Source organism: Hippocampus guttulatus, chromosome 13, assembly GCF_054856545.1.
Source record: "Hippocampus guttulatus isolate MCC_2025c chromosome 13, RoL_Hgut_1.0, whole genome shotgun sequence".
Taxonomy (NCBI): Eukaryota; Metazoa; Chordata; class Actinopteri; order Syngnathiformes; family Syngnathidae; genus Hippocampus; species Hippocampus guttulatus.
In genome coordinates this window covers 11,141,461-11,167,400 of record NC_141273.1, presented here as the reverse complement: position 1 = coordinate 11,167,400, position 25,940 = coordinate 11,141,461, and the positions used below count along the sequence as shown (strand labels likewise).

The 25,940-nt window shown below is 44.9% G+C and overlaps 2 protein-coding genes across 3 annotated transcripts; both read right to left on the bottom strand.

Annotated features, from left to right (window-relative positions):
- Positions 1–14: 14 nt before the first annotated feature.
- pak6 (p21 (RAC1) activated kinase 6) lies at positions 15–18,079 on the bottom strand. Its single transcript, XM_086127963.1, has 9 exons — positions 17,626–18,079; positions 8,030–8,278; positions 5,629–6,288; positions 4,516–5,046; positions 2,803–2,936; positions 2,029–2,155; positions 1,830–1,955; positions 1,602–1,736; positions 15–1,425 (listed from the first exon to the last, which is right to left on the bottom strand). Exons 2-9 carry the CDS (start codon positions 8,231–8,233, stop codon positions 1,258–1,260), a joined length of 2,085 nt encoding a protein of 694 aa, XP_085984089.1. The 5' UTR covers positions 8,234–8,278; positions 17,626–18,079; the 3' UTR covers positions 15–1,257.
- A 3,247-nt stretch (positions 18,080–21,326) lies between these two features.
- Positions 21,327–25,892, bottom strand: bub1bb (BUB1 mitotic checkpoint serine/threonine kinase Bb). Of its 2 annotated transcripts, XM_086126661.1 has the most exons (10): positions 25,808–25,892; positions 24,357–24,511; positions 24,205–24,264; positions 23,988–24,132; positions 23,716–23,912; positions 22,985–23,145; positions 22,696–22,895; positions 22,496–22,596; positions 22,022–22,308; positions 21,327–21,936 (listed from the first exon to the last, which is right to left on the bottom strand). In XM_086126661.1, the coding sequence occupies exons 2-9, from the start codon at positions 24,497–24,499 to the stop codon at positions 22,026–22,028; spliced, it is 1,290 nt and encodes a 429-aa protein (XP_085982787.1). In that variant the 5' UTR covers positions 24,500–24,511; positions 25,808–25,892; the 3' UTR covers positions 21,327–21,936; positions 22,022–22,025. The 2 variants fall into 2 exon arrangements, with proteins under 2 accessions (XP_085982787.1, XP_085982786.1); XM_086126660.1 differs by having other exon boundaries at positions 21,327–22,308.
- Between the last annotated feature and the right edge of the window lie 48 nt (positions 25,893–25,940).

Below are 25,940 nucleotides of genomic sequence, written 5' to 3'. Positions count from 1 at the left end.
ATGAATCACTGATATTTCCATACGCGTCATTTATTTAGGTTTGTACAAAAAAGAAAATCGAGCATAATTCTCTGTTTCATCAATGGTCCACACACATAGAAATACATGAGTCAAAGACCGGTGTTATGTGCAAAATGTTTCTCAACAGGTGGACATCTCGCAGCATCAAATGCCAAGCGTGTGTGCTTCTACTAGAAAAATCAAACATCTTGAGGAACAACACACAAGTCGCATTTCCATTTTTTTCCCCTCCCCCCCTAAAAAGTCTGTCACAATACAAATGGGCTTGTTTGTTCTCTGAGATGCCCTCACCCGTACATCCGTGTGTTCGCAAAACACGCGTGCGCACACTGGTATCCACACACATCGCTATACACTCACATTTCTGTCAAGAAAGTAGAATGACTTTAATATATTTTGCCGTGGTCGATAAACAGTCATAAATACCTATCAGTATTTTATGTACAGGATGAATTGAATCTGCTCATATTTAGGTCCATGGTTAGCAATGGAAACCTATTTGTAACTTCATATCATACAAACAACCCACAAAACACCTGTCGCAACTAAAGAAGACGTGTGTCAAAGAGGAGATTTTCCAGTGAGTCCACAATAGCAGCATGGCTTTCATCTAACCACTTGTTATGCTAATAACAGAGGATGCCCTTTCACGTCCTCGTTTGGTACATATTCAAGCTTTCACTTCAGGCCAGGTGTGCCTCCGTTTGGCCATGCGAAGAGTCTCCAGTCATTATTTGCTGCCACTCGGAGCACAACCGTGTTACTGTGCAGAGGTAAGATCCAACAGGTTGCAAAACAGCTCTTACAGCTTGACTCCACTGCAAATGATGCCCGCTATAAAAATATAAAGAGTTGATCTTTTGCAGTAGCATCTGACATATAGTTATGTGTAATATTGATTTGATATGCACCATCTTGTGTGTGTTGAAGTCCACCAAATGCCACAGGAAACCACTCATTGTTGTGACTGAGTAAAGAGACGAGTGATTGCATGCTGCCTTGAACTCACTCCTAAAGTGCTTCTGACATGCCCAAAAGACCATGCGGTGTCTTGCAACCCAACTCGCCTTTCCTCGCCGTTGTCGCTCAGGTGGCAACATGCCGTCTTAATCTGCGTCGATGCGGCCCGTTAGTTTGCGTTGGGCGAGGAATTGAAGCGCTGCGCGCTTTGGTCCTCACAAGAGACGCGGTTGGACCTTAAGTAGGGGTTGGGAACCCGGGAGCACCGGCGGGTCATCAGCAGCGGGACATGCGCTTGCGGTACTGCTCCACCAGGGGGACCAGGCACTGAGGTGAGCCGCTCTGCAGCAGGAAGGGGTGCTCCAGCAGGTCTGTGGCACTGGCCCGCTCCAGGGGGTCCCGAGTCAGCATACGGTCCAGAAAGTCCTTAAGAACTGGGGACACCTAGATCAGAGGGTGACAACGGAGAGCACATTCTTGGTTTCTGTGATTGCGTTGAGATATAGTCTACTTGTTTCGTCTCCTTTTTTTCCCCAAAAGGTCTCGATAAGAGAATCAATAAAGAATTGAATCGTTAAATCGACGCAGACCAAAGTTCATAGGGATGTAAACCTGCATACCTGGCTGACATTTCGCACGGTCGGAGCCGGCTCATCTCTCAGTCTCTTCATAGCTGCCACGGGGGTTTCACTAAAGTATGGTGGCTCTCCATCTACCATCTCCACCACCATGACACCCATGGACCAGACATCCACCTGGTGCAACACATACACACACACATAGAACATCTTCTAAATGATGGCGATGTAACAGACATGTCTTTTGGCAAGCGTGGTGCACCTCCTCACCTCAGTGCCATATGGCGATTTGGAAATGACTTCTGGAGCCATCCAATAAGGAGTCCCCACCAGAGACTTCCTCTTGGGGATGTCCTTACTGATCTGAGCACAGAAGCCAAAGTCTGATAGTTTGACCTAAAGAGGAGGGGACAATGGGAACACTCAGAAAAACCGAAATGACATACGAGAGAGCAAAAAGATGGCATACTCTTCCGTCTAATGTGAGTAGTATTGAGTCACTCTTGATGTCTCTATGAATGACTCCCTGCGAGTGGAGGTAGGCCAGGGCTTGCAGAACGGCTTCACACACTGTGGCAATCTGCTCTTCACTCAGCCTGGAATGTACAGAACACACAAATGGAGAGAGAGAGAAGCAGACCATAGCATTTTATCATTTGGCAGCCACGTAACCGTTATGAGTAGCACCAAATTAACAGCTCGAAATGTTGAAAATGATGAATCACCGCACATTAAAGGAAAGAAAATGAATGAGAGCAAAGGTTTCGCTCAACTGCCACGCTAAATAAAAAACGACCGCAAAGGTTCAGTCAAACATCCACTGGAGAATGTGACTTGGATCGCGAATTGATATGGCATGCCAGGAGACGAACTGCTGTATTATTCCTGCATGCATAGTTTTTGCCAAATAATATAACATTAGTGGTGTTAAATACACCGTATACGGTTACACAATAACATCCAAGAACAAATACTGCACAAAATACAATTAAGGATTTCAAACCAGGATATCATTTTATCTCGGTTGTATGAAATCTCGATAATGTGTCACTTTCCATATTTCCTAATCCGGTTTATTTTTTGTTTCCATGCAGGCTGTGCAAGGAGACTTGAAAGACAACCTTCGTGTGTCTTTGTGGAGCCAAAAGCAAAGCACAAACGCTAGTTGATGACACACTGCCTCCTTGTGGTAGAGCATGTATTTAACATACTCAATTTTGCTGAGAACCAAATTAAATCCTACCGGGTTTCAGCGACAATGTTGGTTAGTGCTCCACCTTGCAGATACTCCATGATCACCCACAGTTCTTCCTCCACAAGTGCCGATTTATACATCTCCACGACATTTCTGTGCTGATAGTCTCTCATGATCACCACCTTTGGATCACAATGGATAATAGTGTAGTACAGTACTGGCGTTGCCAACATCAGAAAAAAATTGCACTGTCTGTCTAAATCAAAAGATTTTAAAAAAGGAGATATTTAATGATCAAAATATTCCTCCAGAGCGTAATCTAATTCATAGGGCTGAATGACTTGATCCCCAGTGATATTTTTTTTTTAACTAGAAAACGTTGACGATAATTAAACAACGGTCCATGGGTCATTTGGTACCGGGCCGCACAGAAAGGACAAGGAATTTACATAATATCCGTTTTATTTATTTCAGAATCACAACGATATTTTGTTTTGAAAAATCACCGGATTCTCTGTTACAACTGTCTACAGTGTGTCATTCTTGACGCAGATCAGGGCGCGCTTCTCGGTCACGTGATAGGCTAACGCTAAAATGAAACCCAGTAGCTAGCAAATTGAGTAAAAAAAAAAAAAAACTAACGTCTTTAGAATTTTTTTATAAGGAAGAGGAAAAGGCCCAACCAGGAGACAGAAGACTTTCAAGTCTCTACGACTTTCAAGGAAAAGAAGACTACATTTACTAGAGTGTATCGGAAGTCCTACTTAAAAGACGGATTTATCACAACGGGAGACCCCCGCACCAAGCTCACTTTGCATAATAAGCGGTGATGGTGAGTCGTATTTTTCATACACTTTGTATTTTCGGTGTATCTTGTTTTGTAGGCACGTTACAATAGCAACCATAGAGTGTTGTGGCCACTGGCCAGATAGGACGTTTCTCGTGTCCTGATTGGTGTTCATTATTGTGTTTCAAAAATACCACAGTTTTCATGCGAGTCATATCATATGATTTTGTTGTATTTATCCGTCACACCTTAATGGCCGGTCTCTGAAAATATTGTCTGACATTAAACCGGTCCGTGGGGCAAAAAAGGTTGGGGACCGCTGATATATTAGAATGTCAAATGGCCGATGGGTCTCAATGTGACGTGTTTAATGAGATGTAAAATATCATTCTGCACTTAGTAGTTCATAAGGCGTAGAAAAAAACGTAGTGTGTTTCCTGTAACCCGACCGACCAAGAATTTCTACGTCAAAAAAAAGCATTTTTTCAAACATCCCCCTACATTTTTGTGTAGAGGGTTTACATCGGTGCAAACTCTCGCGATATTCAAGTTGAGCGCGTGCGTCGTTTGCCCTGTCGTCTGTCAACAACATTGAAACATGGCGGCGGCTGCGATCTGCGACGACAGTTTAAACCGCGTTTTCTGTGTTACAGTTGCATGCTCGCACCGTAATGTTAAGAAAATAGCATTCATTGATGTATCGAAAAAAATCAGCGAACTATTTGATGAACACCACGGGCCGAGTAAACACCGAGGGCGGAGGAGGACGTCGGCGGAGGCGCGCCCCGGCTCCCCGAGTCCGGAGCGGGGAGAAAACTAAAAAAAATTGTCCGACCTACCGACCCTATGCTGAAATTTCATGTTACCGGAAACACATTATCTTTTTTGTTTGGCGTAATCTAAAGGTTGTTTGATTGATTCTAAAACATTTGAAGCCAATCCAATCAATGCGTTAGTGAGTGTGTATATGGTACCTCGTTGAAGAGCAACTCCCTCCTCTGCTGCCTACGCAGGTCCATCATCTTCACCGCCACTTGCCGACCACTGTGCTTCTCTGTGGCAATACACACCACTCCAGTTGAACCCTCGCCGATCTTCACAAAGTTCTCCAGGTAAGACCTTGGATCACCTTTATCCACCACCATCTGCAGGGCGGCTTTGAACTGTTCATGGGTCACCTTTGGTGGGTCTGGCGGCGGTCGGGGCAAAGGGTGAGGGGGCCTGAAGGCGGGTGAGCATGTACCGGGGGGACTTGTGGCAAGAGAGCCTGTAGGGGAGGGTCGAGGTTGGGATGGGCTATCCTGTCGGGGGTAAGGAGGATTGGGGCATCCAGAGTGCCTAAGAAAGGGGTCTGGTCCATTGGGCCTTAGTCCCATATTGGGGGACAGCCCTAAAGTGTAGCTCGCTGAGGATCGCACAGTCCGCTGAGGTCTGACGCCGCTCGCTAGAGGACTGCTGGTGCCGGTGGGCAGGAAGCCAGAGTGGTACCTCACTGCTGAATCTGTCTGCATAGGAGAAGACAAAGTGAGTGATGTTAAATGGGAATCGGGTCACTCTGTATCTCATTTACCCCATATGAACCATGCTGGGATATTTGCAATGAAGCCAAATACCCCTCCAGGGATCTTGCCAAGCATATAATCTTTCACTATTGACCTACCTTTCATCTCGAACTGTATTTCCATTGAACTGTAAACCCACTTAATGGAAAGCAAATCGGCACACAACACTGTTGTTTGAGTGGAAGCTCTACAACCTAAGTATGAACATGATCCCTGAAGAACATTAAATTATGTGCATGCACTGAAAAATGTTTTTCTGTAATGAACTCGATTTTATTTCGTCCAGTGCTTCCACCAAATAAAATAATCTGGATCATGATTATCCCTGATTTACAGTCTTCGATGCACGTATCAGTTCAATCAACCACTCTTTCAATGTATGTTTTACGGGAGCAAAAATAAATAAACGTGGCCTTTCAACCGTGAGGCAGATGTTGGGCATCGTTGGTTCCCCTGTACTATGTCGAGAGGTTTGTAAATCATGTGTAATACGGTTTAAATCAAGTACTGCAATGTCAGGCTTACTTTCAGGTCATAGGAGGAGAAAGGCCTCCCCGGGCTGTTCTGGGGGTGCATGTACATCGGTACACTGGGTCGGAGCTCGGTCGGGATGACACTCTGATCTTGCTGCTGCTGCAGACTCATAGCTGGGCTATAAAAACATGCAACTGGTATTTGATTCGGTGGCATTCCTCTGGGTAGCTGAAAGTCTCTCTTCCATAAGACTCTTTCCTGAGGGCTGCCCGCATCACCGCCCGTGTACTTCCCCTGACTCAGCATTGCAATGTTCTGGTTCTGGCGTGCTTGAGACGGTCCCTCCAGTGAGCCGCCGCCAACCTCATAGGTGGATGTGGCTTTTGGTAAAATCCCATTGGGCTGCAAAGTGATGCTCTTCTTCATGCCTAAGTAGGGAGTGTTGGACTCACTGTGGATGGTTCTCGCTTTGTCCCTCCAATGATCCTGAGCAGCGTCTTCTTCATCTTCGTCATCTTGAATCAAGCCTTCATATTGGTAGGGATCTCCCTCGTTCACCTCTCCCAGCCTTCCCAAAGACTGGGCCCTCTTCCTGGCTGAGGGGCTGCTCTTCCGTAAAGAATTGGAGCTGGTCACAGACAGCCGGCTCATATCGTTGATCATGGCCGTGATGTAGTCTCCATGACCGATCATGCTCCCACGCACAATGGTCTAAAAGAGAAAACGACTTTAGAGTCGAGTATGGTTTGATACTGAAAAGAATAATCAGGGTTACATAATCACTGTTCAAAGCCAAGTTAAATTTAGACTCCGGAATCTGTCAAGGACATCATTGTCAAGACTACTTTGTAAATCCCTTGGTGGTTTTTTTGACAATGCTCTTAAAAAGATAGCGGCTGAGAAAATGGTGCACATTACATTACACAGGAAGAGGACTTTGATGTTATTCGGCGAGCAAAAGGCATGTTGAGGCAAAGGACCCAAGCCTGCCTCGACAAGGAATGAGACGAGCGTAAAATGTTTTGCCATCGCAACGCTAACCCTAAGCTTGTGGTATCTGATTAGTCACGTTGAGGGTAGAGTCATGCTCAATTCATGCCAGGCAAAAAGCCTCTTTTGTGGATCAGACTGTGTGCACATCACGTGGGAGGGAGATCGAATGACAATTTACCTAGCACCTCCAAGAAAGATGAGCTAATCACCTTGCCAGGAATTACATTTCAGAAGAGAGGCGGAATACAATAGAAACAGAAGCACAGCACAAAAGCAGTAATTATGGCAGCACACGTGCAAAAAAAAGCCCCCGGGACCGTGCAGGGTGTAATGCTGGCAGGCGAGGAATACATGGACCGGCATAACCAGGTAGCAGAAATAAAGTACTGGGACATCTGTACCGAATATGGACTGCAGGTCCCAGAATCAAGATGGCAGACACCACAGTGGGTAGTTGAGAACAACCAGACCAAGAGCGCGTGAGACTTCAAGATACAGACTGACAAAGTGGTGAGAGCCAACCAGCTTGACATCGTGGTGGCGGATCAACATCAGAACATAGCAGCCGTGCCCCATGTAGCAATCCTGGACGAGAGCAACATCTGGGACAACAAAACCCAGAGAAATACCAAGGAAAGAAAGACAATATGGGTGGGGGGGGGGGTGAAATAATGATTGTGGATTGGTGAGCAGGAACTCCCAAGATGGCTCCAGCAGATGCCAAGAAACACCTCCGACATCTCCGTCTAGAAGGGGGCAAAAATGGCTACAGCTAAGTTCCTCATCCGGCGTACCTCATGCAAGCTTAGCATGTTTTGCCCTTTTGTTGTTTTTGTAAAACTTTGTCCAAAAGATCGAGAGGACTTCACAAAGAGTGAGGAGAAAGACGATTGTGGCAAAGGAAGAAGTTCAGTGAAATAAGCGGACAAAGCTGCATTGTCACTTAGAAGCAAAGATGAGTTTGGGTTTTTATTTGATTTTCCAGTGGTCCATGTCTTTTTACACTTGAAGTGACGATCAAGAATGCAAGACGAATTGCTCTGGTAAGGAAAGGAGTCGTTTCTATGCTGGCCTTTCCATGACTATTTTTAATGACTGGTGCTTTACACCTGCTCGGTGACACATCAACTATTATGAATTGCCTATATGGAGCAATGAATTGTGTTGGCCCTTTCAAGGTTCAACATTTTACAGTCGCTGTACACAACAGGGTCATTAGCCCAACAGACAAGGGAGCAAAAACATCGGTAAGGGAGCAGGGCTTCCATTTTATCATCATTTTCGGAGACAGCCGTAACTCGCAGTAGCACTCGGCAACACTTGCACAATATCAAGACTGAAAGCAGGAGGAGTGACATACGGTTAAGGATTAAATGTTTGCAAGTGATTGTGACACAAAGCCGGGAGTTGAATGAGTCACAATTTCAAGACAAGGACAGAGTGGAAGGGGGGTGCGTACCTTCTTGGGCCTCAGCTCCACTTCGGTAATCCTGGAAGGGTCCACCATGGGCCTGGGCCTGCGCAGGTTCTCTATCAGGCTTTGCCATTGAGTGGGCAGGCCAACAAAGCAGCCTCGCTTGGCATCGAATGAGGTGTGGACACGGTGCTCAAAGTTCTTGGGCGCAGATATCTCGGGCCTCTTCTTTTTCTTCTTTCGAAACATCCTCACGTCCACAAGGGAGGCAGCTTGCTGGTGTTAAAAAAATCCCTGTAGAGACACGTTTTCATTTGTGACTTGTGAAATCAGTGAATGAATCACTTCTATGTACAGCAGGATCTTAAAGGTAAAGCTACATGACGAACTAAATATATCCTAGCTTTATTTGATCAAATGCGGCAACAATTTAAGTGTCTGAACACGTTACGTGTGATTTTCCCTCTTAGATTGCTGCCAACATTTTGCTCGTATCGCGATGAGGCATTACAGCCACGTTGTTTGAATTCCTTTATTGATAGTAGTCAATTTGACTCCTGGGGGCAAGAAATACAAAACTGATTTCATTTCTATTCAACTTTGGAGAATTGGTGCACATAGGCCAAGAATTCATCATTTTTTATTGGTGAGAGTTTAGATAAAGGTGCAGATATATGAATTTATTTGGAGTCACTAGCAATAAAGTGACTTGTGTCAACAGCACGTTCGTCATGCTTCATGTAACAGGAAGGTGCTACATGTTTGATTGCCGATTTTCATAAATGGCCTTTTTTTCCATCTATCCTTTGACATTGACATTCTACTTACGATATATCAAAAACAGCAGTTAAAATGGGCTTGTTTTTTTTAATTTAAAAAAATATTATTATTATTGTTATTATTATGGCCACGGCTTGAATTATACATTTGATTTGAACTCAAAACATTCATATTTCAAATCGTCTTTTTTCCACTAAAATTAATGGAAATTGCATTCATCCACCAAAAATGTTGTCATGCGTTTGAAATCAGAAAATAGCACTCTCGCGCAAGCCCAGTATTGTACTTTGCAAAAGCATACATTGATAACATAATTAAATCGAACATTAAGATGAACAGCACCGTTGCTTGCAGCGTTATAACACCACATTAATATCACTCGTTAGCCCATCTATGGAGTTTTGCATTGCAGGTGGACTTGAGATGAGATGAGTCAGTTGCCACCACCGAGCACTCATATCTCAAATTTCTGCTCACAAATCAAAGCAAAAAGATAAATCAGCTGAGCGACTGTTGAAGTATGACTGTAATCAGCACCTGTATTCTTACTTGAAAATGTATGGAAACATCTGCAGAGGATGCTTACATGAAAATAAATTCATAAATGGTTCGGGTTGATTCGTCGAAACACGCAGATGGGAAAGAGCATGCAAGCAAATGAATGCATATACAAACCTAACTTCCTTGGCAGAAATAATGAAGCTGCTCATTCACCCAAAACTATCGGAAGCCTTTCACGCACCAGTAATGATAACCTGCAAGCTGATAAGATGATAAGCTAGTCCACTGTAGTAACCGCTGTCCCTGAAAGGGTTCAAATAATTATCACATGTAAGTGTAAGCACGAGTGTCTACTGCGTCATCGGCCGCACTGACTTCTCCAACTTTGCGACAATGCTGCGGCTGTTTTCGTTCAAAGAGAGGCTCCAAGGAGAATGGATGCATTCGGAAGCAGATGTGTAATGAAGGATGTGTGGTCAATTAAGGCTTATTCATTCTCTGTGTCCTTTTGCTGATGAGCGTGTCGCTGGGCTGGCATGCGCCCGCAGGCTTTCAGTGAATTAGCATTGAAACGAAACGCAGACAAGACATACACACACACACACACACTCACACAAACATTCTATGGCACGATATCCTTCATAAACCCATTATAGCCCTTTAGCCCATTTCAGCCCTGATTAATGGCGCATGTGTCCACGATTGCATTTAATCCTTGAATACACAACCCTGTGTTTGATGAGCATGTAACCTTGGGCTTCCTGTGTACCGTAGTCCCTTTTTATTTCATCTTATCATTATTTCAGTTTTCAACTATTTCATCTCACGGGGAATGGAGAGCGCCCTGTCAAAGGCCAACCAGGCGCCCGGGCTCGAGATCCAATCTCCCGTCGTGCACTTTGAGAGGAGTGGCAGTTGAGGAAATGAGTTTTGCTGTCGTTCTCCACGCGGTGCTCGGCAGGCAATCACGTCGGCCCGCCTCACCTCTCGCCACCTCCGCCCTCGGACCAGCGTGCTTTTAATCGGCTTCAACGGCGCCCATTGTGACGCCACTCGGCGCTCACCCTGCCCGCCGCAGTGGGGTAAAACATGACTCACTGGTCATATCAACTCGGGCCTGCTTGGGGGGGATTATAGCAGGATGAGGGCTGGTTGGGGGTTGGGACGCTCAGCGTGAAGGGAAGTGTCACCCTCCGAGGATGATTTAGTCACGAGGCTAATATGCTAAGTGATGCGTAAGTGTACTGTATGGGTGTTTGCTCTTCCGATGTACACAATGTGGTGTGGCGAAGGACGATGACAGGGACATTATGGTGCGAAGGCTGTCAAGAGGTTCTGGCGTGGGAATTGTCGCCAAGTTAGACCTTGGATGGTAAATGGCAGTGGGGAGCAGTTGAGCCAGCAAGGGCTTCTCTGAATCACTTCATCACTTAAACACTTTTAAAAATACTGACCGACATTTCCAACCTAAATTGTAATACCATTCGTGCCAGGTAAGTTGAGGATAAACTGTAATTGAGCACAAAATACATAATGCTCAAGTATTCTAATCACATTTTACGACCACTTTTAAATGCAAAGAACCGGTCGAGTCATCAAAATGTAATCGGGATTTCGATTTTGGCTTCTCACAAACACATTATGCTGTTCTCGAAGAAAACCAATTAGTGTCGAGAAACGTGTATCCTCTGTTGAATGGCTCGAAAAACTGGTGGTGCACTCGTGATGGCACCGTTACCTGCTGTTATAATGTAATTTTGCTGAGTATGCCACCCCCCCCCCCCAATCCTCCCCTGCTAAATGAAACATCTGAGGTTAAACAGAACCACCTCAGGGCATTGCTTAACCTCAGATTTTAAAACATTTTCCCCGCAGGAAATCTCGGAAGCAGAAACAAGCCAGTCCAGAGTCAAACTGTCGCAATCATAAAATATGTGTTCGCTTTTGTTCTTTTTTTCAGTGTTCCGTTCTTTTCTATCATACAAGTACTGGAAGATAATTGCAAATATTCCACACTGTCAAGTATGTTGTCGTAATGCGGTGGTGTAAAATGATATGATGGTGCATATCGTATTATAATGGGACTGGTTGACGAATAAGTCAAACGTGTAAAAGGGATGATATTTTAAAGTATGTGTTTTTTCCTTGCAATCTCAAGAATGCACTCCAAAAAGCCAAATAAAAAGCAAAAAGTGGCCTCACAGTGCACGCCGAAATCTTACGTGAACTCATGCTTGGCAGCAATTAGAAGTGAGATTTATTTTGGTCCAATTCCAAATTGTCCTACCGTAAGAGCGCGTTTATGAGATCTACTTTTCAGTTTTTTTAGAGAGCCTTTTCACCACCGCCCTGAGAAAAGAAGCGACAAAACACAAGATTGCAATCGCTTTTACAGTTATGCAAGCCTCGAACCCTATCTGCTTGAATAGCTGCTCAACATGCAGATGTTGACACTGCCTGAGCCAATATTGACAGATAATGCCCATGTATCCTTTTACAAGCAGATCGATCAATATTTACTCATGGGTGAAATGCAAACGGTTACAATCCCACTATGTCAGCAATAGCCGGATGATAGCAACACAAATAGGGACAACTGCATTGTCGAGTACTTTACCGCATGACATAAAAGTATGAAACACATCCTTGTATTCATTATTCATGCCGGACCACAGTCCTCTCCCGAAAGGGAATATAAATGAACCGCTATGATATTCCAAGCAAGGAGATACACACACACACACACATATACACACTTTGTTGATTCGTGGCCATGGAGGAAAAAAATATTTAAAATGTTGCTGCCAATTATCGATTTACAAGCTTCAATCTACATCTAACTGGCCTAACATTGACCCAGTTGCATGCGGCAAGCTTATGGAGTCTTGATAACAACCAACTGTTTATTTTGAGCGGTCGATATGCGCAATGCAAACTTATGCTTCCCGGCCACGTCGCCGCCCCAAAACTGTTGGGACTTGACCTTCTGCCTCAGTGGCTTATCTTGGATCTATCAAAATGCTGAGGCAAAACTCAGACAGCTACTGCCTGGGCGGATGAGGTCATGTTGGAATTGTGCTTCATTGGGTATTTCCATCAGTGCAGCTGCAGAAGAATAACATGCGTGGTTAAGTGGGGGGGGGGGGGGGTAGTGGGGGTGGGAGGGGGTGCTGTTGAGTAGCCCGAGTGGAAGAGAACAAACTGAAAATGAAGCATGCAAATTGTGAAATGTTCAACCGCATAACTGCACAAATAAACAAGAAAGCGGAAATGAAGGTCCAGTCATCAGCCTACCCCTCTGCTGGATGGTCGCGCAATCCGTATGTTTCCTCCGTACAACACACCCACAACAGGAGAAGGCCTGTTTTCCATCCTGTCATGTTCAAAATCACCACCCCAAGCAGTAGTTGGATGCATGGGAGGGGATGGGGAGATCAGAGAGCGATTGGATTTTCCCGACGTTGGCGCTTCGAGCTGTGGCCAACGATTTTTTCCCCCCGCTTACTATTTGCCCTGATTTCTGTCTCTCTCGTTTTGGTTGGACGCGCTTGCATGAATGCGGTGAGCGTGCATGCAGGTGATGGTGCGGCAGGATTAGTATGGCGCACGTGCAGTCCTTCACTGATCTAATTTAGGACCCTCTGCAGCAGCGGTGTTTATTTTGCGCGCGATTCGTGTCAACTAGTGAGGTGAGGGTGGGAACTGGTGGGGATGAGGTAATCCTCTTTTTTTGTTGTTGTGCTTGTCAATGCACATACACTCAAAATATAATCCAGATATAATGAAACAGAAAATGTCGCCGTGGGATGGAAAGCATCACGTTCTACTGTTTTTTTATTTTGTTTGTTTTTTCAGACTATGCAGTGCGGCGGCAAGTTAAAAATTGCTCCAATATCAACTTCATCTATGATGAACGTTTTTGCCCTTTGAGTGTAATGAGACTCTCCTTCATGAGAGGAAAGCAGAGGGTGAATGGATGTGGGGGAAGCGTGGGGGGGGTCATCATCACCACCAAAAGACACACACAGACCCACTCACGCTGATAGCATCTGAGAGCAACGCAAACACTGGACGTGACCGGACAGTCCAATGGCGCCGTTTATTATTGAAGTTGACGCTTGCCGTTTTATCTTTGAAGTCACCTCTGTAGACACGGGAGGGATTGTCAATAGAAGCCGGCAAGTGATGTAACACGCTGCATTCAATGACACGGAATAACACATGCATATTTCATCCAAGTGGCGCTGATACGTCATGCACAACAAAGTGCTTAAAATATGAGGAATCTTTGGGAACGGTGGCACGCAAGCTGTTGCCTCTGAGACGTCGTCACATTGTGCAAGTGCGGTTGAAGGCCTTGCAGTGTTTTTCGAAAGGATGTCAATAAAAACTTTGGATTCGCATGAAATTCCTGACAAAAAAAAAAAAGATTCGTCTGCAGATTTAAGCAGATTGTCTCCGTATCCCATGATTAATGTGTACTCGTGATAAAATTCCATTCTAAGACAGGGGCACAATATTGCGCACACCCAAGGGCGTGTGAAGTGACATTTATGGACTATGTTCAATATACAGTTTATAGAATCTGAAGTCCCGAAAGGAACTGTAGTTCAGAAAGGACGCAAATGGTTGTAGTAAATTGTCAAGACAGATCATTTGAAACAAAGTCGGTTATAGCCATCTAATCTTTCACTGACATTGCAGTCTCAAGATGAAATGACCCACATTCTTTCCGAGCTCATTCATGCTGATATATATTTGTTGTTTTTTTTAAGTCACATTAGTCACAGCAGTGCAACGTGACTCCGAACCCATGGCGCATTTGGCATTGGACAAATAGTTCATCCATCCATCCATTTTCCGAACCGCTTGATCCTCACTAGGGTCGCGGGGGGTGCTGGAGCCTATCCCAGCCATCTCCGGGCAGTAGGCGGGGGACACCCTGAATCAGTTGCCAGCCAATCGCAGGGCACACAGAGACGAACAACCATCCACGCCCACACTCACACCTAGGGACAATTTAGAGCGTCCAATCAGCCTGACATGCATGTTTTTGGAATGTGGGAGGAAACCGGAGCACCCGGAGAAAACCCACGCAGGCCCGGGGAGAACATGCAAACTCCACACAGGGAGGCCGGAGCTGGAATCGAACCCGGTACCTCTGCACTGTGAAGCCGACGTGCTAACCACTCGACTACCGGGCCGCCGGACAAATAGTTGAAAGATGAAAACATGAGAAATGACATCCAGTGGTACCTCTACTTACGAATGTCTCTTCATACGAAATGTTCAAGTTACGAATTGCCTCAACAGGAAAATATTGCCTCTTGTTACGAAAGAAATTTCAAGATACGAAAGGTAAAAATATAGAATGGGCTGCTACTCACAGCTCCGAGTTTCCTGAACGCAACATACTTATTTATAGCTGCTTTGCTATTGGCTATTAACTAGCATTTTCCTGGCATCCCATTGGCTAAGATGGAACTCTGGATGTTGGGGTTGGAACGAATTGGGGCATTTACATGGAAAACACGTCTCTACTTACAAAATGTTCTAGTTAAGAAATTTCTTCCGAAACCAATTACAGTAATTTCGTAAGTAGAGGTACCACTGTATACAATCTGATTAAGAAAGGACCAAAAAGTGCAAGCCCCAAATTCTTCTCATAAAATTAGAAGCACTTGTCCAAAATGTATTGCTGAGAGGCACAATTAGGACTTCATGTGCTGTGTCGGTATTGACAGTAGGGGAAAAAGAACAGTAGCAATGATAAAACGAGACGAAAAAAAGAAGAATGTGGACACTCAGATGTAGTGACAGCTGAAGGAGGAGAAGGCATGAGCAAGCGCAGAGGAGCGGGATGGAGGGAGCCGACATAGAGGAGAAGGATTCAACATGTTGAAAGAATGGAGCAGTGTGTCTTTACAAATCACCCACATGCCATGCTTTTCTATCTCATTAAATTACACAGTCACAGACACAGTCCTCCAACGTGCGCAAGATGTCACCCTCTTTTTCCATCATGTTTAGCAGTTTGTATCCCCGAGCAAGCGAGCCTTGACTGAGAAGGGGATTTGAGGACACTTGCATCAAGTGGCTTCATGCATCATTCTGTCATCGGACATATCGCCCCAATTATGCTTGTTGACAAAATAAGACAAAACGGGCTGATTCATTCTGCCCTGCAGCGAGAAGTCCAGACATTAATGTGCACTTAATCTGGTCTATCCATTGTGGTAAACAGTGATGATGTAAACGTAGCGTTTTCAGAGACTCGAGGTGGCGAAAGGACGCCATACAGACGAATTACATCCCCGTTGAGTGACGTACTATGATAGAAACAAACAAACACGCGGTGGCGTTGTTGCACTGGTGGCCTCAACGGGTCAAAAAGGCTTAACACTGGACGCGTAGAAGCAGAAAATGCAAAAAAAAAGCTCATTTGTTAAAGGCCGCAAATACTTGTTCACCACGGAGTGTGACTGTCCATGCACGTTCGGAAAATGATTTTGTGTTTATACGGTTTGCACCGTGTAGGAAAATGCAGATTATATTTCATGAAACATTCATTTTGCACTCAGGTGCATACGGGGCAATTAGACGCAACCCAATGTACCGAATGGCACGAGTACCGATTTGCTCTCTTGAATCTAATGTATTGATGCAGAAGCCTGCATGCGCTCATGAAAGCTTTAATTCAATATTCTCAGCTTGTTCACTTTTTTTTTTCCAGTATTCGCACCAAGTCATTGTAACCCAGCACGGGCGCCTTTTCAACCCAGTCAGGAGTCTCGTGGCACGCTGTCCTAATTTGGACTGCCATTTTTAATCCTTGAGTGCTTGATGTCTCGTGGCTGCCGGTTACGCTAAGCTGCTAATGCACACGTTTCCCTCCGAGGGCTGACGAATGATGTAACAATAACGAAAGCGTTCATGAGAGCAAGCGGGCGGGGAGGGGGCACACAACAATGTCACCTACGCGTATGTTCTGTCATGCCGCATGTGCGATGCCTCAAATACTTCCTGTATGTGCCTTCTGGGTGCACGGGTTGCATCCGTTTTGAAATTGCAATGTGTATTATCGGGAAAATGATGATGCAGCTGCCATATCGTCTCCAGTGAAAGAGAAAAGCACCTGTCAGTGTTTGTCTATTTCAAAATCAATGAATATGCATTCATTGGTATACCAGCATGTTTTTCTGGCTGCAAAGAAGTTGCAAGACGGGCAATGGTGACGAGAAAACGTTGAAGCTAAAACGTAGACGCTCTTTAAAAAAAAAAAAAAAAAAAAAATTGTGGCTTCTGCTTGGAATTTACATGTTCCCCCCCATGCTTGTGTGGCCTTATGTTGGCGCTCCAAAGACATGCATGACAGGTTCATTGACGATTCTAGATGGTCCATGGGTGTCACTGTGAAGGGTTTGTATGTATGTGCCTAACTTAGGCTTCACCTCGCGGTCAAAGTCAGCATGGGATAGGCTCCAGCTCAACCCTTGCACCTTCCGAGGTGAAATCGGAAATGGATACATGGATAGATATTTCGTGTTTTCGTGTCGAGAGAGAGAGAGAGATATCTCATCTCATCTCATCTCATCAAGCAAGGTTCGGAAGGTGGAAGAGTTTCCAATCCAAAGCATAATGCACGGAGATGCATTTAGTGTAGCACTGCGAGAGGCTTGACCTAAACCCCATCGACATCTTGTGGGATGGACTAGAACAGACGTTTTGAGTAAGATCCTCTCATCTAATGTGTGTCATCTGAAAAAAAACAAAACAAAAACAAATCCTCCTCCAAACAAGTCCTCCCAACAGAGTGGGAGGATTAACTCCATTTTTTTCTTCTTATGTTCTCAGTTCCTGTGGATGCCATATGAATATCTTGACCCAAATAGTGCATCTCTAGATTACTCATGTGCTGATCATTCGCACACGATCACTACACGATAGGACCGTACGTCCAATATTTGTCAAGAGCGACGCATATCAAAAAGCATGACCTTTAAAGACTCTGAGAACGCGGAACCCTTTTCTGAGGTTGACAGTAGAGAGAGCAGAAAGCGCGGGCTCGACGTGATATCTTCTCGGAAGAGACGGTGAAGGAGATGCAGATCGTCATAGATGAGAACCACCTCGCGGTTCGACCCCCCCACCCGACCCCCCCCCCCCCCCACCCCATCAACATGTCTTGGCTACTCTGCATTCTCACAGCCTTCTCCTCCCACCACGCCGTACACTAGCATCCATCAATGCCATCAAGCTTCTTTTCCTTTCCATTCATTTATCCCACTATCAACAAAGGGAACGGAGCTGGAGGAATACATCATTGTTAGCAGGAGACGGGGAAAAAAAAACCCTCTTACCTTGCTGTCCAGTGACGAGGGGAGCCACTCTCCTCCAGGAAGGGTTGAAAGCAAGAGTGAGCGCATACACGCCAGCAATACACTGCTTGTGACACCGCTCAGGCGCACACACACACACACCCACACGGGGACATGAGAAGACTTGGCTCTCAAGCCAGCGAGCACTGCAGGCTGCCGCTTGCCTGGGAAAGCCTGATGCGTTCCTCCCTCCAGGCACAAGCGCACACTGCCATCTCAAAGGCTCTTCGTCGGGGCTGATTCATCCCCGGCTGCGTGGCCGCTCGGTGCTGCTGCGGGTCCGTGCGCCGGGGCCAGCTCCCGGGGACGAAGGGGAGACGGGAGAACGGACGACCAAAGCAATGAAGAGCATCCACGGGGGGAGAGAATACCTCGGCCCCATCCAGGTCCTTCCATCCCCACCCCCTCTACCTCTCCAAATCGCCCTCTCTCTTACACACACACACACAGTCTTCCTCCCTCTCTCTCTCTCTCTCCCTTTTTATCACTGCCCTCCTTCTCTGCCTCCTCCCACTACGTCGTCGCTGGGCTGTCTTTGTGATGGCAGCGTGTGCATGTGTCTACGCTCATGGAACGCATGAGTGTTTCTGTGTTACGTCTGGTATCCGATGACGGTAAGGAGAGGAGACCTCCGGTACACCTGGGATACCTTTTCATCCACGTGCCCCATGACGACCCCCCACCCACCACCACCACCACCACGCTGTCTCCTTTACACGTAACCTGGATGACATGAGAACATGAGGGTGCTGCCTTCACCTACTGTGCCGCTGTTCAGTCAAATGCATTATCCATGGAATGACAGGGTCAGGGATGGCAGATGGCAGGAGAGGTATAAAAGAGAGAGAGATGGTGCGGGGGGGTACTTTACTATTTCAATAGAAGGTACAGCCCTCCAGTCGTCATCCTTGCAACCTTTCGTCACGTGACTCGAAACAAAAGTCTTCCAGGGTGAAAACTAAAGGCCTACATACGAGCCGATCCTCAATACATGAGTGAAACATTGGCTTCTCTTTCGCCACAATTATTTTCTGAATCATTTATACAGCTGCTAAGGCGAAGCGCAAAGCAGGAAAATGTATTGGGGTCAAGTCGCGTTCGAAATTGCGAGCAGCGCAAGCAGAATTTGGGGCATACGTGTAAAAACAAAATAAAACATGGATACGAGGAACGCCTGCAGAGGCCCCCGGAAGAGGCTGAAATGACGATCGTTCCTCCTTACACATCGAATAAACCCAAGCGAAAGAGGGTCAACTGGAGCAATCTACAAAACAATGATATATTTGCCTCTTGCAGATGCGGAAACTATTTTCTATTATGACTTATTTTCCTCGTTTTCATTTATTTTCCTGGCAGAAAGCGACACCCAACTCTGTCGAGATGGCCAGGGATGGCAATGGCTAGTGATGAAAACAGCGGAAAGGGGCGTTGCCTGGACGGGGCGACCAATCACAACAGGTAAGACATCATACATGTCCTATCGCAGGGCTGTTTACAATCGGAAGATGGAAAGACTGATCGGGAGAGCTCGTGAAAACTCGACGATAAGGTACCTGACCCCCCCTAAAATTTTCTCAACGGATTTAGACGATTCACAAAAATGATCAATTTAAGAAATAAAACGGCGGATTTCCGCATATCTGTGGAAAATTGCCATCCCTGGATGGCCCTACAATATGCTGCTCAGGATCTCCAAGGCAAGCCAACCAAGCGTAGTTTCTTTCCACGCCTTTCCGAAAAATGTACACGTGATTTCCCAAAGTGAAACTGAGTGGGGGGGTGGGGGGGACTGGGTTAAAATCACATGGGCTACAGAACATGAATGCGCTTGTCTTTCAAAGTAAGAATTTGGGAGGGGGGGAGCGGCATGCTCTGGGGGCCTGTCTTCACAAATGTGGCCTGCTTACAACATTTCACTACTCTGCAGTAAAAGAAATCGCGATGGAATTTCTGCGATCGGAGTCGCTGCCTGCATGCTTGTTTTCTTTCATGCGATGAGCTTTTAATAAGTCCTGTCAAAAAGCGAGCAGTAGATTATATTGTGGCTATGCCGCGTTAGTACCTTGGCAGTGCATCATGTTAACCCCCCCCCCCCCCCCCCCGCGACATCATTTATCTGTGAATTTCAGCTGCTCTCGGCTCTCAAAGCCTAAAATTGAAAGTAGACAGTTTGGCAACTCACCAGTTGAGAGGATCTTGGCTGGCAGGGTCATATTTCCACTCAGTGATTAAAGTCACTTTTTCTCCAGTGTTCCCACATGCGAGCAGCCTGCCGTTGCATCGCAGCGCGTGGGTATGGTGGGGAAGGGCCAAGGCCAGGCGTTGTAATGGGAGGATTTGACTTGCTGATGAGCTGACCACCTAATCCTACTGTCATTCCTCGAGATCTGCTTTGCAAACTGTTTCTGCGTGTGTGTGAGTGTGTGTGCGTGTGCGTTGAGGAGATCCCATCGTCTCAGTAAATTAGCGCTACTTTAATCGGCTGGCTAAACCACGATTGGACGAAAGCGTAATGTCAAGCCAGAGGGCTGTAATAGTATCTTTAAACTAAGAGACGAAAGAGCACTGATTCTGAACCTTGTAAGAGGTACCAAACCCAACCAGTTCATATGCACGTTCACCGAACCCTTCATTAGTGAAAAAAAATATATACATATTTTTTACAAATTCAAGACATTTTTCAAAAACGCATTTATTAAAAACAGAAAAAAAAAACTTGGACATCAGAGAATCCAAAACTATGTGAAAGAATTTGGTCTAGATGGGCATTGTACTATATTACTTTGATCAACTAAGTCAAGTCAACAGTATTTATAGAGCACTTTCAAACAGCCATCGCTGCATACAAAGTGCTGTACATGGAGCAATTTAACATGCACAATAAACAGTAAGACAAATCGGTAATAAAGGCGGTAGAAAGCACCAAACGGTAAAACCAAGAACAAATCTAAGTCATGCTGAGTCGAATGCCAAAGAATACAAGTGAGTTTTGAGGAGGGTTTTGAAGATGGGCAGCGAGGAGGCTTGCCGAATGTTCAGTGGGAGGTCATTCCAGAGAGAGGGACCAGCAACAGAAAAGGCTCGATCCCCTCTGAGCCTCAGTTTAGTTCTTGGTACTTCTAATAAGGTCTGGTCCACAGACCTGAGGCGCCGGGCAGGTGTGTAGGGGCGGATGAGCTCAGAGAGGTAAGGTGGCGCGAGATTATTCAGAGATTTGAAAACAAATAAGAGGATCTTGAAAATAACTCTAAAATGAATGGGGAGCCAGTGAAGGGATGCCAGAGTAGGAGTTATGTGCTCCCTCTTACGAGTACCAGTCAAGAGGCGAGCAGCGGCATTCTGGACCAGCTGGACCAAGAGGAAAATTAACAATCAATTTAATGTATTTAATTAATTAATTAATTTTTAGTCTGTCTCTGTGTTGAAATTTCAATTTCCTTTCCTGGGCTGTGTCGCGCAGATTAATGCTGCCTTGGAAGTCTGGGTGGATGGAGCTCAGTTTCCCAGAGCAGATTTTTTTTTTTTGCTTGCTTTCAACTACAAACTATTAATTCGACAGCACCTCTGCTGAAGTTGTGACGTCCATTCTGATTGTTCGTGAATGAATAATCAATCCCAATATTGAACTGAATTAATACGTCGTTATTCTGGCCATCCCTAATGATGCATTAATGACACATGAAACATTTGAAGTGTTTTATTGAGGATGGTTTAGCACCCAACTTTTTCGTAAATTCGGAACTGTAGTGGGAAAAAAAAAGTATGTCGGAAAAAAATCACTATTAGTCAAAGAGAAGCTGATATAGAAGCACATGCAGGATGGAGAAGAATTGACATTACGCGATAACAGTAAAATAATCTTGGGGTGTTTTTGTTAGTTCAGTATTGTTGTGACAAAATCTGCATGAGCTGGAACCTAAACAACGGTCACAAACACGAGAGACAAACCCTAAAATCAAAGTGAAAAATCAAAACCTATGGGACACAACATGAAAACATTTTTCCATTGCCATCCAATACACGAACCGTATCACAATTTTGCCTTTACAAAGGCAACAAAGACCATCTTTGATCAACACCATCAAGAGAAGCTCCGACAGGCATGGAGAGCAGCACTGCATTTGGACCTCTGCAGATCTTTCCAATACAGTACTCAAGCTGAAGCTGTAGCCTTGTTGGCCGATGTGGACTTAGGAGGCAGCTGATGGGTTCCGGTTTGGTCAATTGGCCCAAAAAAAAAAAGGTTGGGGCTAGTACCACATGACCAGCAGCCAGAAAAGCTTTTCATGAGACCTGCAACAAGTATTGGCAGATTTGGATTCATTGGAACATGTTTTAACAGTGTACTATTGGAGAGTACACAATGAACACGATTTGCCTTTTTATTTCGTCTCGGTGTCGGTCGCCGGCTCGCCAGGGCAAACGACCACCTGTGAATTCTTCTTCTTGATGTAAAGCTCGGCACGCAGTTCCTCCAAGCTGAATTCGGTGGTGCCGCTGAAGAGCAGCTCTTTACAGTACATGCTCTTTTCCGGGTCTTTGCTCGCTTCGCCTTCTTTCTGTTGACGTTGGTGCTCCAGCAGCCTTTTCAGAGGAGTGTCGTCTCTGCAGGGCTTGCGTGCTGACAAAATGTTGTTCACTGTCGGGATGATCTTGCACGGTGTCCTGAGCGAGAGGTCGCACACCACAGAGGAAACGATAAAAGCTGACTCGCAACGGTCAAGAAGAAAAACTTGATCCACAAGCACAACAAAACCAATAATTTGTATCTTTTCCATTTGCCATTTGATTGAAAACAATATGACAGTCTTAAAAAGTGTTTGCTTAACATGCAGGTTATTGGATCACTCACATTTTTGGTGTCTCATCCAACTCGTCAACAAATGGTTGGAAAGTGAGCTTCGGAGGAGGTGCAGCCATCAGTGCGTTTCCAAATTTGGACTTCTGGCGCATCTTGGATGTCCAAAAAAAATGGAAAGAAATGTCAGCAAAAATCATGACAGTGTATACAAAACATACAGTATATTAAAAGGAATTCGCATGTGATCCCACCTTCACGTCGCACCATTTTTCCACCGCTTTCTCATTTTCCTTTGCCCTCGCAGGAGGAGGAGCCAACCAAGGCTCGAATTTCAGTTCTGAAGGAACGGCGCTTGCTTTGTTTTCATCAAAGATCACCACTTTACTATTGCTGCTGTGACTGCTACGTTCTTCCACTGGAGCGGCACGTACACTCAGGCCCCTTGAGACAGCTACACACATATTGACATTTAAACACTTTCTTGACCCTCGAAAAATTCTACACACTGCGTTTGAGCGCGGTCTTTATTTTTATGCTTACATTTAATTGCAGCTCCAGTTCGGACGATAGGCACGGCGGCCTTCTTCCCTCGCGTCTTGAGCTCGGCAAGCGAAACTCTCTCAGGCTGTTTGGTCTCGTCGTCACTGTCACTGTCATTGACTTTATTCATCGCTTGCCGAGACGCGCGAGCCTGCAGCAACCTAATAACAAAGAACATTAGGATTAGAGGCAGTTCATTTCTGGTTGAAAACAAACACACCCTTGTCTAACAGATTTTCTGAATTAAAAATAATAATAATAATAATCAAAAGGATTGAAAAACTTTTCTACACAACACATAAAAAAAACACAATGACAATGGACTCAACTCAACCCACTGCAGAATAAGTAGCACTTCAAGATCAATTCTTTAAAAAAAGAGGCTTCAAGCGGTTTATTTCCACTGCTAGTCTAATTTTTTTGTGAAACTACACATAAAAGAATGAAAGGTACATCTCGCGTATTTAAAACAAACATAGCTTAGCCTTTCAGCGTGCTAGCTTAATGCTACCGCTAATGAGCCTTTACGTTGCAGTGCCCTTTAAACAACAAACGCAAACGATACAGCAACATACTTAGAAAGACAATAGTACAATACTCACAGTCATTCATTCTTAAATTTGAAGAGGGACCAACATTAATGCCGCTTAATTTAACGGAGAGGAGCTTAGACATCTCAATCTGCATGTGATTAAAGCGTGTACTTCATAAAGTAGTGGATGGATGCCCACCTATGAAACTGCTGTAGTCTGTCAAGAGGCTGGGCAAACATACGAAGTCCTTCTTGGAAGATCAAATCGGCTTTGAGGAAGTTGCCACCATTCTCAAGCTCCTCAGCCCAGGCGATGTAGAAGGACGCCTGGGTGATCCCTATTCCCTGGGCCTTCATGTACCTGTAAATGTCCAAGCGCTGCAAGCAATGCCCTGCCTAACAGACACCACCCCGATATTAGGTTTGAAAATGTTAAGGAGACAGCTTGGTGTGAAATATCAAAAGACGCACATATTTGATCCAGAGGTCAACATAGCGAGGATCGTCATGGTATTTCTTTTCGCATGTATATCGTGTCACGGCTTGCTCCAACAGTGTGCTCAGGTTGCTCTCTTTTCCTCCCCGAGGAAACATTTGCTCTGACCATTTGATGTACCTGTTGAACACACAACCACACGAGCAGCATTAAAAGTGGTCACATCTCAACTGTACCATCATTTACGCTTACCGATCCCAAACATCAAGTGGATCATCTCCGTTGTACAGCCGCAATTCAGACTCAAAAGCCCTAAGGAAAAAAATGCAGCATATTCACAATCATTATCATCATTTTACAATGATGAAATATGTACGGTCATGTTTTATTCAAAGCATTCATACTGTCTCTGTTGGAGGATGGCAGGGCTGAGGCCATCTTTGCTTTGACTGAGTGCTTGAAGCAAGGCTGACATGTTTCTTCCACGTCTCAGAGGTTGAATGTTTTCTTTGCACAGCTCCCATTCCACATCCTCTCCTTCTGCCATTATGGAAAGCAGCTGAGCATAAAGATGAACATAGTCAAGAGCTGCATTTTTTGCACAAATGGCATGGCAGCAAACAGAGAGGCGCTAGTTTACAAAAGCACAGGCAATACGTATTAGCAACTTAGCTATTTGGTGGCTAACTATAGTTGTACATACATATACAGTACGTTTAGCCATTTTTTTTCAGCCACTTAATGACAATTTTTCAAAAAAAGCCACTAGAGACTTCAATTGCAGCTAAGAAACAGACAACCTGCGCAGAACCTTAGAGGAGGCTAGTGGAAGACAATCAGACTGAACATTGTCGAAGACAAGGTGCTAATTTAACAACTTGTTAGAGATACAGTATGACCTCAGATATGTGTATGCAATATTTTGCCACGGTCGCTTTTTTACCCAAAGCAGGAAACGACCATGAGGCACTTGGCAACAGACATGTGCATCAACTGAGCAATGCTATTTAATGGTTCCTTTTATAAAGTTAATTATTTGGGACATTTGAAATGTAAATTAAAAATGGTGTTTACGTACACGTTACGACTGAAGGACTCAAGAAGCACGCATCGTGTTTGTTTGGTTTTTTTTCATTATCCGGAAAGAGAAAAAATGTTGCGGTTGAAGCATGTTAATGCTTGGAAGAAAGCTTGCTGAGAGGGTTTCGTGTGCGCGCGTGCGTGCGTTATGTGCGTGCGTGTATAATGCGTGTAATAAATACATTTGAGTTGAGTGTGTGTGTGGGGGGTGCAGTGTTTTTCCTTCCAACTGTACAACACTTGGTCATTATGGAAGACCAAGTGTGTCGAAATCGTTTGTTGCATTTTAAAACCGACAACAACATTAATTAAATCGGAAACGTGGGTATAGTTACTCAACAGAATAGTGCATTTCCCTTGTGGATGAATAAAGTATGTATTTATCTGTTTAACTTAAGATCCAAACAATTAAGGTTTTCTTACATTGCATATAACACACACAACTGAGGGCGGTATTTCAGGAATTAACCACTCATAACACAACATTACGTAACTGCGTAACAAACAAATGCTCCGTTGTTAGATTAATGAACAACAACACATTAATGTGCCGATTTAACAAAACCATAGTACCTTGCAGGACAATCCAATTCAAACTGAAGAGCAAATGTCGCTTTTGCTCTCGACCGCATAACGGGGAGGCTAACGCGTTAGCGAGGTAAAATTCTCGTTACCTCGAGACCTTACAGTTCATGTTGAAAAAAAGGGTTGCATTTCGTGCACCCCCGACAACGGTACACAAGTTGCGTGAAATAATCGCTTGGTTGTCACTCACAAAATGCCTTGTGTGCGTCAAAGATCAAGCTTCTCCGTTGTTGACAGCAGTGCAGCAGCAAGCTTCGTTTTGAACGAGTAGCGCTGTTTGCTTGGAGGAAATTTCATTGGAGGAATTACAAACCGGTTATGAC

Bases quoted from the DNA above. Each gene is read 5' to 3' on its own strand.
- bub1bb (XM_086126660.1), bottom strand. From the start codon at position 24,499: ATGGCAGAAGGAGAGGATGTGGAATGGGAGCTGTGCAAAGAAAACATT. The intron at 22,597-22,695 runs GTGGGATCACAT...TGGACATCCAAG, and splicing joins AAAAATGGTGCGACGTGAAG to ATGCGCCAGAAGTCCAAATT. The intron at 22,309-22,495 runs GTGAGTGATCCA...CCTCTCGCTCAG, and splicing joins TTGGATGAGACACCAAAAAT to GACACCGTGCAAGATCATCC.
- pak6 (XM_086127963.1), bottom strand. From the start codon at position 8,233: ATGTTTCGAAAGAAGAAAAAGAAGAGGCCCGAGATATCTGCGCCCAAG. The intron at 6,289-8,029 runs GTACGCACCCCC...TTTCTCTTTTAG, and splicing joins TGGAGCTGAGGCCCAAGAAG to ACCATTGTGCGTGGGAGCAT. The intron at 1,956-2,028 runs GTATGCCATCTT...CCTCCTCTTTAG, and splicing joins TACTCACATTAGACGGAAGA to GTCAAACTATCAGACTTTGG.